General features: G+C 39.0%; 3 protein-coding genes across 4 annotated transcripts; all 3 read left to right on the forward strand.

Annotated features, from left to right (window-relative positions):
• Positions 1 to 1012: 1012 nt before the first annotated feature.
• stmp1 (short transmembrane mitochondrial protein 1) lies at positions 1013 to 3124 on the forward strand. Its single transcript, XM_066669776.1, has 3 exons — positions 1013 to 1162; positions 1516 to 1569; positions 2251 to 3124. The coding sequence occupies exons 1-3, from the start codon at positions 1148 to 1150 to the stop codon at positions 2320 to 2322; spliced, it is 141 nt and encodes a 46-aa protein (XP_066525873.1). The 5' UTR covers positions 1013 to 1147; the 3' UTR covers positions 2323 to 3124.
• A 1784-nt stretch (positions 3125 to 4908) lies between these two features.
• On the forward strand, positions 4909 to 10039 carry golt1ba (golgi transport 1Ba). Of its 2 annotated transcripts, XR_010802201.1 has the most exons (6): positions 4909 to 5036; positions 6563 to 6654; positions 7183 to 7361; positions 7527 to 7608; positions 8859 to 8921; positions 9177 to 10039. XR_010802201.1 is itself a non-coding variant. In XM_066667964.1 (5 exons), the coding sequence occupies exons 1-5, from the start codon at positions 5012 to 5014 to the stop codon at positions 9213 to 9215; spliced, it is 417 nt and encodes a 138-aa protein (XP_066524061.1). In that variant the 5' UTR covers positions 4909 to 5011; the 3' UTR covers positions 9216 to 10033. The 2 variants fall into 2 exon arrangements, 1 of the variants encoding a protein (XP_066524061.1); XM_066667964.1 differs by lacking the exon at positions 8859 to 8921 and having other exon boundaries at positions 9177 to 10033.
• A 1463-nt stretch (positions 10040 to 11502) lies between these two features.
• spx (spexin hormone) lies at positions 11503 to 13747 on the forward strand. The gene is made up of 6 exons (XM_066668383.1): positions 11503 to 11686; positions 12409 to 12489; positions 12586 to 12643; positions 12736 to 12798; positions 13058 to 13144; positions 13611 to 13747. The coding sequence occupies exons 1-6, from the start codon at positions 11681 to 11683 to the stop codon at positions 13667 to 13669; spliced, it is 354 nt and encodes a 117-aa protein (XP_066524480.1). The 5' UTR covers positions 11503 to 11680; the 3' UTR covers positions 13670 to 13747.
• Positions 13748 to 13790: the final 43 nt, after the last annotated feature.

The raw sequence follows: 13790 nt of genomic DNA on the forward strand, positions 1-13790 counted from the left end.
CTACAATGACATAATAGCATCCTTAAACCTTATATTCTCTGATTATTGATTAAACACTAAAAACCCATCTCTGTTCATCAACCTGCTGGATGAGATGAAATGGAGAGTCCATATGCATAGACATTGGAATCTGATGGATCATTGAAAGTACTAAAAACCTGTCATTTTCTCTGTTAAATGCATGTTTAAGTGAAATACCAAATTAAAGATTTCAGTTTTATTGCATTTTAAGAAGTGCCACACATTTTCTGGAAGTGGGGTTTGTACATATGCTGTCAAAAGTATCATGGGAAAGGAGCACATTAATAGACTCTACTGCCCTGACTCTAGCCAGCCTGAGATTATTATTATTTTTTCATTTCTTTTTTACATCTCATTGGGAAATGGAGGAATTACTGATGAGACAAACATCGGTGGTGTAAATTATGAAGTGATAGATAATCAAGCTAAAGTGCATCTCGAAAGGTTGGGAAACTGTGTCGTTTAATGTTATTATGTGATTTGAAAAGAATAGTATTTAAATTAAAGGCTATGAAGGCAGGGAAGAGCCAGCTGTGGACCACTCCATGCTTAAAGAAATTGTATGAGTATTGAGATTTTCTGTGATTCTGTTGCTGCTCGAGTCTGCCTCTCCTGGTGTATTTATTTATTTATTTATTTTTTTTTTTTCTTGTACGCACTATTTTGGACAGCCTGTATTTTTGAAGAGATTTCGAAACACTTCTTTGAAACGTACAGCAGTTGAGATATAGAGTTGCCATAGCTGATGGCGAAGAGTCGATTCTTAAGATAATCGACACTTTGATTCAATGTTGAAATAGTCGGTGTAGACTCGTGGCCACGTATTCTGACGGTGGAAGAGGTGTATTTTATGTACACTGTAATATGACACAAATTATGGCATTAGATTTTTTTATCTATGGGCTTTGGCTGGCGTTATATTATGAAATGAAGTCAGAGTCGACTCCAGGGAATCCCCAATGATGAATCACCAACAAAAATTCTAAAGAAGGGGACTTTTATTCTGGAAAATAAGTGACGCAAGCAGCTGATAACGGCTAGCGTTCATGACCACAACACAGTGAACGGGCTGTTTTCCTTCCCTCTTCTCTTCTAGGGCCTGTTTTGCTGTGCTAAGGCTAAAATCATGCTCCAGTTTGTAGTGAGTATTTTACTTATAATAAATGTGTGTGTAAAAATGCGTGTGTTTTATGTGAGTCTTTATAGAACATTAGTGTACACTACCTCTCGACCACTTGCTAACCTAGTGGAAAGTTAATTAATATATTTGACACCTTCCAGTGTGGTTTAAGCTTATATGTATTAGCCTGTAGTGTAGGCTGATAGACTACAAATTCTAGTTTTATAAAACACCTTAAAAACATGAGTAAACTTCAGAAATGAAGCTATGTTACTTAGATAAGTGGCTTTACAAGGTGACACTGCCTGGGTTCCTGTTTTTCCTCCCTGTCCTATTAGATATGTTTATTGACCAGAATACTCTTTGTTTTTCAGGTTGGATTCGCCTTGGGGAATGTGCTTGGAATGTATCTCGCCCAGAATTATGAGGTTTACATTTTAAATCATTTTTTAAATTTTAATTATTTTTATGCACCCCCTCCCAATTCATTTTATAATCCCTAAAATCTCAGTTTTCTTTATCCCAATTAATTATTATTAGGTACAACCCTACACTTTTGCCTTCAAGCAGTGAGTGCAGATATATGAATATGCGATCCTGTCACTTGCAGCTTAAAATTACCCAAAAAAGTGGAAATGCTCAGCTGTGGCTTTGACTGTTAGTTCGATCAATGTTTCTCTTTATATTGTATAAACAACACCACAATGACATTTTAACAAGGTTAAACACTTGATTTTCACTGGAGTGGTTTTTAAAGCTACGTTTAATTTTAGATTATTTCCTGAGTTCTTTGATATAAAAAGTTTCATTTGAGAGAAATGTGTAAATTCAGAATAATTCCCTGAAATGAACTTTCAGTGTGTTGTGAAATTAGTATTTTACAGACAACCATTCGATCAGATCAGTAGAGTGTAGTGCACTGTATTTTAATGACTGTGTTCACTTTTGTGTGTGTGTGTGTGTGTGTGTGTGTTGTATTGTACAGGACTTAGCTAAATGTAACAGCAGCACTTCCGTATTAATCACTACCTTTAAACATTTCAGAGTTCATATATTGTCTAATCGAGTTCTGCTTTCTTTTTTTCTTTTTTTTTTCACAATTACTGAAGGTTCCTAACATCGGCAAGAAAATAGAGGCCTTCAAAAAGGATGTAGAAGCTAAGAAAAAACCTCCAGAGTGACCATGGCAAAGGACCTTATCTGCTAATTGAAACAACAGTTCTGGAATGAAAACAGCACACACAACTAGATCCCAGCTGTTGCTTAAATGGTGTGCTTATGAACCTCACATTTCTAATGAGAGTGTAGTCAGGTTGTTATACAGTGCCTAAAAACAAATCTGGTTTATATAATCTGCAGTACTCTTAAGCACTTTTATTGGTTTGTTTTGGAATTGTTTGGATATTTGTTACATTCTCAAAACACTGATTTGTTCATTTTTAATCAATGGATAAATCTTTTTGAAACTTATTTTATTAAAAGCATTTTAAGGGCTGGTTTTAAAGATGCAAGATAAACATAGTCTTGGAATTCACTTTTACTGAATATTGTTTTCGACCAGGACTGTGTGATATCTGTGTCCAAATTATCACTCCTTAAGAGCTTTATTTAAAGATGATATTTTGCTGCACAATACTGGAATACCTTATGGAGTAGTCTTGGGCCTGTTATAAAGTTTCTACGCCTGCAGAAACTTTTCTTTCTCATGTTTGCTGCCTAGATTATATTAATTATTGTCATTGACAGAGGACATGTTTATAGCTGAAATATTTGATAGAGTTAAAACAGTCATTAAATGATAACACTCCTTAATGGATTCGTATATATAAAGAATTCAGGCTCAAGATGCAACTTTAAACTACTCCTGATAAACATTCATTATTATTGTCATAGTATTAGAAACTGGAAAGATTGAAAAACGTAAACAAAGTATTGTAGTGAATATGCAGTAACGTTTGAATAAATATATCAGTTTGTAACATAACTTTATGCTGTCTTTTTGTTTTCTGGTGGAAATATTGTCTGAATTATACCCTACAAGCCCTCAATCCATGTTCTTGAGGGTATATGTTTTATATATATATATATACACACACACACTGCAGTAGCCTGTAGTAGCCTAATTCATGTAAGAAAGAGGATTCAGTCCATTATTATTTAAAGGTTTTAAGCAGCTCTTTGTGTCAGAATATTTATACTTTTGTTTTGTGTAAATTTATGAATTAATTATCAATGCCTGGATTTCTGGGATTTCATGATGTAAAGAATCAGTGATTGTAAACAGGCAAAATCTGACGTTTTATTACCAAAATCTTTACACTGCCAGTCAATATTCAAATTAAGAGCTTGGGATAGTTTAATGAAAGTTTAGGCTGTAGTTATGAATATGACCAGGAGGTGTCAGCATTCCAACATATAAAATTTCCGTATAAAATGTGTGATTAGTTTGAAAATTTAAAAACTTATTTTTTTTTTATCACAGTGGTTAGCTTGGGGAATCCCAAACAGAGCAAGGATTAACATAAAAATTTACTTGAGCTTGAAAGTCCTGAAGAATCTTTACTTTTATTACAGAGGGACTAAAAGTTGTTTAACTGTATTTATTCCATTTGGTCACTACTGTATTAGCCTGGTGTTCTCCCTGTGTCCGCGTGGGTTTCCTCCCACAGTCCAAAAATACACGTTGGTAGGTGGATTGGCGACTCAAAAAGTGTCTGTAGGTGTGAGTGAATGTGTGTGTGTGTGTTTCCCTGTGAAGGACTGACGCCCCCTTCAGGGTGTATTCCCGCCTTTCGCCCAATGATTCCAGGTAGGCTCTGGACCCACCGCGACTCTGAACTGGATAAGGGTTACAGATAATGAATGAATGAATGTATGAGTGCCACATGAAAAAAAATTTGTAGCAACTTTGCAGAGCAGAACAACCAAATTTAGACTCTACGTTTAATCCATTCGTGGCAGTGATCACACACACACACGTACACATAGTGGAAAGTGACAGCCTCTGCTCGCAGGGAGCAGTTGGGTGTTAGGTGCTTTGATTAAGGGTAGGTCAGCCGTGCATGTTGAGGGAGGACATGGTGCTGTTCCGTCACTCCCCCCGCCCATAATGATCAGTCACAATCCTGCTTCCCTTAAAGGTATGTCAGCCGTACGTGTTGAGGGAGAATACAGTGCTGTTTCCTTCCCCCCGCCCATAATGATCAGTCACAATCCTGCTTCCGTTAAAGGTATGTCAGCCGTACGTGTTGAGGGAGGATACAGTGCTGTTCCGTCACTCCCCCCGCCCATAATGATCAGTCACAATCCTGCTTCCCTAACTTTCAGGCCCTGGCTGCCCGGAGCTAGTGGCCCCACTATCAAACATTATGCCATTGATATATGCAGCAAATACATACTGCGATGGTCTTATAGAACCACCTTTGTGCCAACACATACCAAGGAATCTAGTTTTTATGAAATAGCACATCATAATGACTTGTATTTGTATCATTATGAATAAATGCTTACGTTTTACACAAAAATAATTCATACTCCATATTCGCTCATGAGCTGCCTTGCTCCCTGTCTGTAAATGAGTGCAGTGTTTATGTGTGGAATCCACAGAATATACCCTGCATAGTGCACAGTGTGGAGAGTGTATGGAGATATTTGATATTCAGCTGGGCAGAGGGGACTATATTGTGGATCCACGTGGCTGCACAGCCGAAAAAAAACAGGGTTCGGCGGGGACTTTTACCGGTGAAAAGTTCTGCGCTGCGCATGCGCAGAGAGCGGGGACGTGGCCGCTCCTGGAACAGCTGCTGCTGTAGTGGAACAGAAAGGTGTTCCAGTGTCTCAGGGAGTGGAGTATATCGACACTTTACCAAGATGATCTCTCTCACTGACTCGCAGAGTAAGATTCAGACATTGTCTGGTATTTTTTCCACATGTTCTCTTAAGGCCTGGGTTGTTGTGTTTCTCCTTGGTGCCATAACTGAAGCAGAAGCTAGTGACTAATCTTAGCATCCGTGTTTACAACTACTGCAGCTAACTCAGTGCAGTCACCAAGTTTTATCTGGTGTGGTTTAATGACAGGATCCATTTAATGACGTCATGCAGGTAGCAACAAAAATGTTATACCTTATTTTTGTCGTCATAACTTTGGATGTCAAGGTGTCTACAAATTTCTAGGCATAAGTCTAGTGGTTTAGAGATAGAATCTGCACGGAGCAAACCAAAACACATGAACCCCTTAAAAAAAATAGTATTTTAAACTCACTAATTAAAACCCTAAAAATTAATCTGAATCCATCAGCATTACATATCGAGAAAAAAAGGAAGAAATAAATGTTCTGATGCCTCAAATTTGGTTTAGATGTAACTCTACACATTCATTCATTATCTGTAACCCTTATCCAGTTCAGGGTCGCGGTGGGTTCAGAGCCTACCTGGAATCATTGGGCGCAAGGCAGGAACACACCCTTGAAGGGGCGCCAGTCCTTCACAGGGCAACACACACACGGACACTTTTGCCAATCCACCTACCAACGTGTGTTTTTGGACTGTGGGAGGAAACTGGAGCACCCGTAGGAAACCCACGCAGACACAGGGAGAACACACCACACTCCTCACAGACAGTCACCCAGAGGAAACCCACGCAGACACAGGGAGAACACACCACACTCCTCACAGACAGTCACCCAGAGGAAACCCACGCAGACACAGGGAGAACACACCAACTCCTCAGGTCCCTGGAGCTGGGTGACTGCGACACTACCTGCTGCACCCTAACTCTACACATTCTAATTAATGAAAACAGTTCCTTCCCTCCTCTATCTCCACCCACCCCTCTGTCATTCACCTGCAGCCCCAAAGCCCTGCCTTACAAGTTGATTGGAATGGTTTCTTAGGTTTCTGATGTAAGAAACCTTTTCTGTTTAAATCTGACCTTTTGTGACTGTCTTTGGAACACCAGTTACTAAAGGGGAATTGCTCAGTCATGGCATCGAGAGCATGTTTTCATTTGGTGTCTTAAATTTAGCAAATGAACAGTAATTCATTCATGTCAGTGATAAGGAACAGAGGTGCGTTGAATGTTCCTTTTGTTCTGACCAGGAAATAACAGCATACGACCATAAGTTTGTAGGCCCTTCTTGATTCATTGAAGGGTATAAAGGAGTGTCCACGCCTTCACTCAGAATGAATGACTGATTCCATTTAGACACGTGGATTATATTAAGCTGTATATAAGAGCCTCTTGCACACTCTGTACAAGAGCCATAATTTGGAGTTGGTGTGTAGTTATTGTTATTTGAACAGGAAACACAGATGTGTTTTGTGGGTCTCAGGACTAAGAATAGCTGTGCATTTAAACTAAGGGTGGATTGCTATGCCAGGCATTTGCTGAGCTATAATGATTCATGTCTCTTCACTCCACAGAAATCGGGATGGGGTTAACGGGATTTGGAGTGTTTTTCCTGTTTTTTGGAATGATCCTGTTTTTTGACAAAGCACTCCTTGCCATTGGAAATGTAAGTCTGTTCGTTTCGATGCTCGAAGGTGTGGCTCCATGATAAGATCTGTGTGAAAATGTGTGACTAAAGGTAAAAGCTACAGTGAAGTTTTCACCATTGGCCTCCCTGAGAAGTGTGTAGCTGTTTAGGGTGTTGAGTGGTACATACCTCAAAATGGCTGTCACACTCTCAAATACATTGATCTCATCTAATTACGTGGAAACATTTTTAGTCTAAAACCCTGAAGTTTAAAAGCAAAAAGGGAAGACGTTACAGGTGTACACATTTTGTGATTCAAATATATATAAAAAACAAAATGGCTGCCACTCTATATTATGTAAACTGAGTAATCAGAGTCTTTAAATTGGGCAAACAATCAAGGGACTAAACAATAAAAAAACCACAATATGTCAATGAATCACCAAAAAAGCTGTGGTAGAAACATTCTTATACTACTGATCTTCGAACCCTGATCTTCTGAGATACCCTGTGCAGATCCTAAGATTCCTTAGACTTACTGTCTTCATACACGTTGTTTTTCGGCAGATCCTGTTTGTGGTGGGCTTAGCGTTTGTCATCGGCCTGGAGAGGACTTTCAGATTCTTCTTTCAGAAGCACAAGATGAAAGCCACCAGTTTCTTCCTCGGCGGGGTCTTCGTGGTGTTAATTGGGTGGCCCATCGTCGGAGTGGTTCTAGAGTTTTATGGCTTTTTCCTTTTATTCAGGTGAACATCTTAATCTTTGAACTGTGCTTAGTGTTTTCGATCTATGACCTACGACCTAAGAGGAAAAAACGTCTTTCTTAATAAGCTGTTAGCGCTCTGGTTCTCAGTGACCCCCTGTAGGACTGAAAACGAAACATCTGACATGGTTTCTTTCTGTGTGTGAAGGGGTTTCTTTCCAGTGGTTATTGGCTTCATCAGACGGATACCCATCCTGGGCTCCTTGCTGAATCTGCCGTTCATTAGTGGGGTAAGTGTATTGATTGATTGCATGTTGCACTGGAGTGTGGTGGTCCTTGCTTCAGTTCTGCTTTGCTTTTTAACTCTGTGGTACAGCATTGAATGTGGGGCTTTGTTTTTGGATAATTCCATCAAAATGCTTCTAATATCACTTGCCTTTCCTGCCATACCATGATTTTGCATAAGCTAGCATTTCTGTGTAAACAGCATCTTTTTATTAAGTTAAAAACAATTATTTTATACCTTATAATTAGGTATTTACATGTTCTCTTTATTCTCAAATAGATAAAACGAAACATTTTTTTATATAAGCAGTGGTTTTTTTAAACAATAAACTTGTGGTGCATTAGTTGGATTGCAACTGTAATTTGTCTTAGTGAGATATTATTTAAACATAAAGGGACTTTAACTCTACGGTGGTGCAATGTCTTGGGGGTCATTTAAACTCTTAGCTAGGATGACCAGATCTGAGATGGTGAAAAAGAGGACACGTTTCGGGGGGGATTTGATGAGCTCTCGCCCCTCGCTGCCGTTGTAATCTTAGCTGAACCTATGCTTGCTTTTAGGTCGTTTACACCTTTATTCGCTACACATGAGAAAACATGGGAATTTCTTTTTTAATTCATCTGAGAACTTACATTTATGTTCCGGCAGAGCTGCTCGAGATGAGCGTAGGTGCATGAGCTTTGCCTGACGTAAAGACGGACTACTGACGTGCAGACTGACCAATTAAATGTTTACAGAGAAGTTTATCAACCAATAACGGTAGCTCTACAGTCAGACCGTGCAATCAGAAGATTCTAGGCTACTTCACCACGCCCCCTTCTCACTCAAACGAACCAATCGGAGTAGGGGAGGGGGGGACTAGTTTGTGAACGAAACGCTTCTCGAAATTCTATGTAAACTTTTGTGAAATTCCACCTGGACATTTTTTTAAGTCTAAAAAAGAGGACACGTCCGGGTAAAAGAGGACACGTCCGGGTAAAAGAGGACGTCTGGTCACCCTATATTAGCAGAAAGGTTACCAAAAAGAGTAGAGTAGAGTAGAACCCATTTTGTGCTATATATAACTAATAGCACACCATTACCTTTTGAGGCTGTAACTAAACAGTTATTTAAGCACAGAAACAGTTCTGTCAGGTTGCAATGATTCTATATGCACTTTAACCCTTTTTAAAACAGTGTGTTTATTTGCCTAATTTCACCTGACACATTGTCACCTGACTGTCCGACCTTGAATGTTTCTTTGTTTTCTTAAAGCCTTCGTAAGGCTGAGAGGACAATCAACAATGTTGGTCAGTCACTGCTGCATTCCCTTTGCATGTGAGCATGAACTTAATCTGAGAGCTATACATGATGATAATGACTGTGTTCATTTTCACATTTGCATCTGGCAACCCATTCAGTCCGAGGTACAATTAGAGCAGGTGCAGTAAATCTGTATTGTTTTCTATTATGTAAGAAATATCCTTTATTTCCTTCTCTCTCAAGCGATACTACAGTTTTGATCATAGTGGTGAGCAAAGTGTAAACTGAGGGTGATCAGATTCTAAAACATGTTTCCTTTTTGTTTTTCAGTATGTGGACAAAGTGGGCGAGAGCAACAACATGGTATAATGGAAACAGCATTTCTCTTTTGTTTTATTTATGATGGATCTCCTAAAATGGCTTTAAATCCTTTTTTTTATATATATGTTATGGAATGGTTCCATACTGACATCTTTCCAGTTTAAGGGAAATATCAATTTGTATTAATATTATTTCCCCAACACAAGGCCAAATGAACTGTGTGGGGAACTATAGGACGAGACAACATGTGGATCAGCATCATAAGGAATGACATTTCTGTATTCCTTAACTATTCGAGTGGAGGGAATGCTATACGGGACAATCTTTTAATTGTATGTGACATGGTTAATGATGATGCCCTTGACTGATTTCCGAAGCAGAGCCTGATTTCTGTTACACCGTCGGCCCTGTTGCATCCTTGTGCCTTTGGTTCTGCTTGTGGAGGGAAGAGAATTGCATCCTTTTGTCATGGATGGCTCGTTTTTCTGTGCTCAAGCAGTGAGCGCGAGACATGACATGTCCAGCCCTACTCTCTCTGAGTGAGATGTTGAGTCTTACTATATCTTGAGCTGCTATCGAGTAATGGTTCAACTGCAGAAACTTTGTAAATACACATTAAAAAAAAAATACAAAGCGGATCTTCGTGTGCTGACTCCTGCATTTATATCTAGATGCTACAATTCATTAATATAAAAGCAATATTTATAAACATTGATGGTATGTGAACATCTGGGACATGATAATCGTGTTACACAGGTAAGTTGCCATTTTTAAACTGCAACAACAACAGTTTTGTGGGTTGTGTAATTTGTATTCTGTTAAAACTCAATAAGGATTATTATTTATAGCATATGCTTTTAAAATGCTCACATTGTTTACTTATATGCTCTCAGCCCATAATTCTATCGTAGAGCAATATTTAGTTCACTGTGATTATTTATATCAATTGTAGTGATTTAAAAGTTAGAAGAGGACATCATATGGCTCCATTAATAAACATGGCTCAAGAAGCTCATCGATACATGGTCAAGGAGAGGGTCATTCATTCGCTTTCAGTGGAGACCATCAGCAGCTGTTCATTCATAAAAACGATGATCTGAGATGCTTCGCTGCCCACTGCGTAAACACATTCATATTGTACAGCACCTCCTTAGTATTAGCCATTAGTACTGTGCACCAAAAAGCTTTGAGTAGGAAATATTATGGAATCAGAATTCTGTGTGTACATACATATGTATGTAGGTAGGTATATGTTCACTTATTGGCACACTCACATACTTGAGCACAGTAACATTGCCACTAGGGGGCACAGCAGGTTAGTGTTGCAGTCACACAGCTGCAGGGGCCTGGAGGTTGTGGGTTCGAGTCCCGCTCCGGGTGACTGTCTGTGAGGAGTGTGGTGTGTTCTCCCTGTGTCTGCGTGGGTTTCCTCCGGGTGACTGTGTGGAGTGTGGTGTGTTCTCCCTGTGTCTGCGTGGGTTTCCTCCGGGTGACTGTCTGTGAGGAGTTGGTGTGTTCTCCCTGTGTCTGCGTGGGTTTCTTCCGGGTGCTCCGGTTTCCTCCCACAGTCCAAAAACACGTTGGTAGGTGGATTGGCGACTCAAAAGTGTCCATAGGTGTGAGTGTGTGAGTGAATGTGTGTGTGTGTGTCTGTGTTGCCCTGTGAAGGACAGGCGCCCCCTCCAGGGTGTATTCCCGCTTTGCGCCCAATGATTCCAGGTAGGCTCTGGACCCACCTCGACCCTAAACTGGATAAGCAGTTACACATAATGAATGAATGGATGAATTCTGTGTGTGTACATACATATATGTATGTAGGTATGTATATATTCACATACTCAAGCACACTCACATACTTGAGCACAGTAACATCTCCACTAGGGGCACTATTCAGTGTTTTGCATAAACAACACTTTATTTTATATTTTAGTGTCCTGTTTTTTTTTTTTGTTTTTTTTTTTTACTGTTCCTGGTGAGAGTCAACAACTAAGTTTTCCTCATCTTATTGCCCCACAATATAAAAACTACATATTGGTAGGTTGATAAGCAGTGTAAAAATGTGACAGTGTGAGTCTGTGATGTGGGGGGACATATTTCTCTCACCAGGGGGTTGTCCCTTTGCTCCCAATGACCCACCGGAACCCTGAGTAGGATGAAGTGGTTTAGTTTTAAGTATCCATCAGTTTTTACTTACTTACATGTATTAAATAAATGTATTAAAGGTAAATGTAACGACTGCCCACTTCTGCAAATGAGACGAAGTGTTGAAACGGTATCTGTAACTCGCCAGTGGAGGGTTTATTACTCTAGTTTGGAGCCCATCCCCCGAGTACTAATCAATCCTGTGACCTATTGCCGAAGACGGCGTTCATTAACTCCTCTCGTCGACGGAACCCGGACTCCTCCACCCTGCTGCGCTTTATAAAGAGTCGACATGATCTCTCTCCCCCCAAACATTTCCCTGTCTCTCCCTCTCTGCCTTAACGAGCTCAACTCAACAGCACGACGGAGCAATGACAGTAAGACACCTGCTTTTTCCCTTTATATTTCATTCAAATTTACTGTAACTAATGCAACTGTGAATGAGGAATTAAGACCGGGGGAGGGGTGGGGGTTAACATTCCGAGAGCCACGAGTTCATAAGTCTCATGTCCCTAAGTTTGTAATGACTTTGGGTTTTCTGCTGTTTGAATTGTAATATTTCACCTACTGGGCATGCGCACACCGTTAACAGAGTATGGTAACATTTCTAACGTATTAGTGTATTCTTAACATTCTGTCCTTAAGGGTATAATGTTATCATTATCTTTATAATGTTTAGGTTATCTACAGTTATAAGATTGATAACACCTGTTACATTTATTTAAACTACGTATAGTTTTACTACAAGTAGCATTTTCTGGCAAAGTTATTAAAATATCCTACGCATTTTTAGGTTGGGAGTAATTTCTACTAAAGTCATTTAGGTTTTTAAACTATTCCAACAGGTAGTATATTTTAGCTTGTAGCATTTTTGATTAAATAATTTGTACAATCAATACGTGTTCATTATACATTTTTGTTGTGGAATATACCTATAAGTGCTACAGCAGGGCATCTTGACCACTATATCTTGACAGATTTTCTACACTTCATCTACATTTTTATGTACAGGAATGTCTCTCACTTTTGAGATAAATATGGGCACTTTACCACCCATAGGCAAAACTAACATTGATCCATTCCCTCTTCCTTGTCTTAGAGTTTGAAGGCTCTCACTGCTTATGTGCTCGCATTCCTTCTGCTGGCTACCTTTGTCTCCTACGCATGCAGTGCCCCAAAGGTAACTAATAACATCAGCGGTAATCACAATGAAAATGACCCTAACTTTTACTCAAAGAGGATCACTACTGCTGAAAGTTTGCTTTCTCATTTTCAGGGCAATTTCCAGCGTAGAAACTGGACCCCGCAGGCAATGCTGTACCTTAAAGGCACACGTATGTAATTATTATAATTGCTTGTACCTTCTGGGTCTTTTTTTACAGAGTGCTGCCACAAAAAAACTAACAAACAAATGTTGTGTTCACAGAGGGCCGCCGGTTTGTGTCAGAAGATAGGAACGAGGGTGACGTGTATGACTCTCTACATTTAGGTAGAATTCAATCTTTTATTGTTAATTTTTGTTTCATAGTTTGATCAATTATTTCCAAATTGTATATATTACATACTTTTTATTAATAACAAATGTATTAATAGAAACAGTCCCAAAGTGTACTGTACTGTCTTTGTACATTAACTTGCATTAAAGTTATGTTTCTTCCTTTTTTTATTCCTGTACTGTTAACATTTTCGTCAACCAAGGTTTTTGTATCTGTCTTTGATCTAGGATCTAACACTCTGTTCCTTTACAGAAACACGGAGTGAAAACACAGAGAATCTGAGTGTGTCTAAGGCTGCCACAGTGCTCCTTAACTTCCTACAACAAGTCAAAGAAGAAGGTAAATATCGTTTTATGCTTGAAAATAGCAGCAGTAATTATATATATATATATATATTTAAATAATTGCTTTAGGTTCAGGGCCTGATTTGATGGGGAGTGCAAGGGGATGCTATTTCCATCCATCATTTTTACTTCCGTTTCTTCCATCCTCCTTTCTACTTCCTTTGGATTGATGTTATATTACCTAACTGTTCAATAATTTAGTAAGATTGTTATGTGTAAGATTTGTTCAAGTTGCAGGGGATTTTTTATGAATTGTACATAAATCAACAAAGTTACAACCAGGGAAATGTTTGCATTCATAGCTTTTACCCTGAATTGTGCGTACAACAGGACCACGGATTTCACAACAAATTAAATGTCTGCCTCACCATAGCAAATTACACCTTGATGTTTATTCAGTATGATGCGGTGCACATTGATTTGCAAATTTAATCTGTCTCTCTCTCATAATTCGATTTTAGGAGAGGATAATGGATTCTTTTTTCAAGACATACCAGCCTGGAAACGAGACTACTTCTGAGAAGTCGTCGGTGTAATATAGCTGAACTGTACATATATTTATTTTTCTTTTCATTTTATCTTGTTTAATGAACCCTCTGTATCTAATGCAATGTAAAATACTGCTGTACTTCGAGAGAAGC

Source organism: Hoplias malabaricus, chromosome 4 (assembly GCF_029633855.1).
Source record: "Hoplias malabaricus isolate fHopMal1 chromosome 4, fHopMal1.hap1, whole genome shotgun sequence".
Lineage (NCBI taxonomy): Eukaryota > Metazoa > Chordata > Actinopteri > Characiformes > Erythrinidae > Hoplias > Hoplias malabaricus.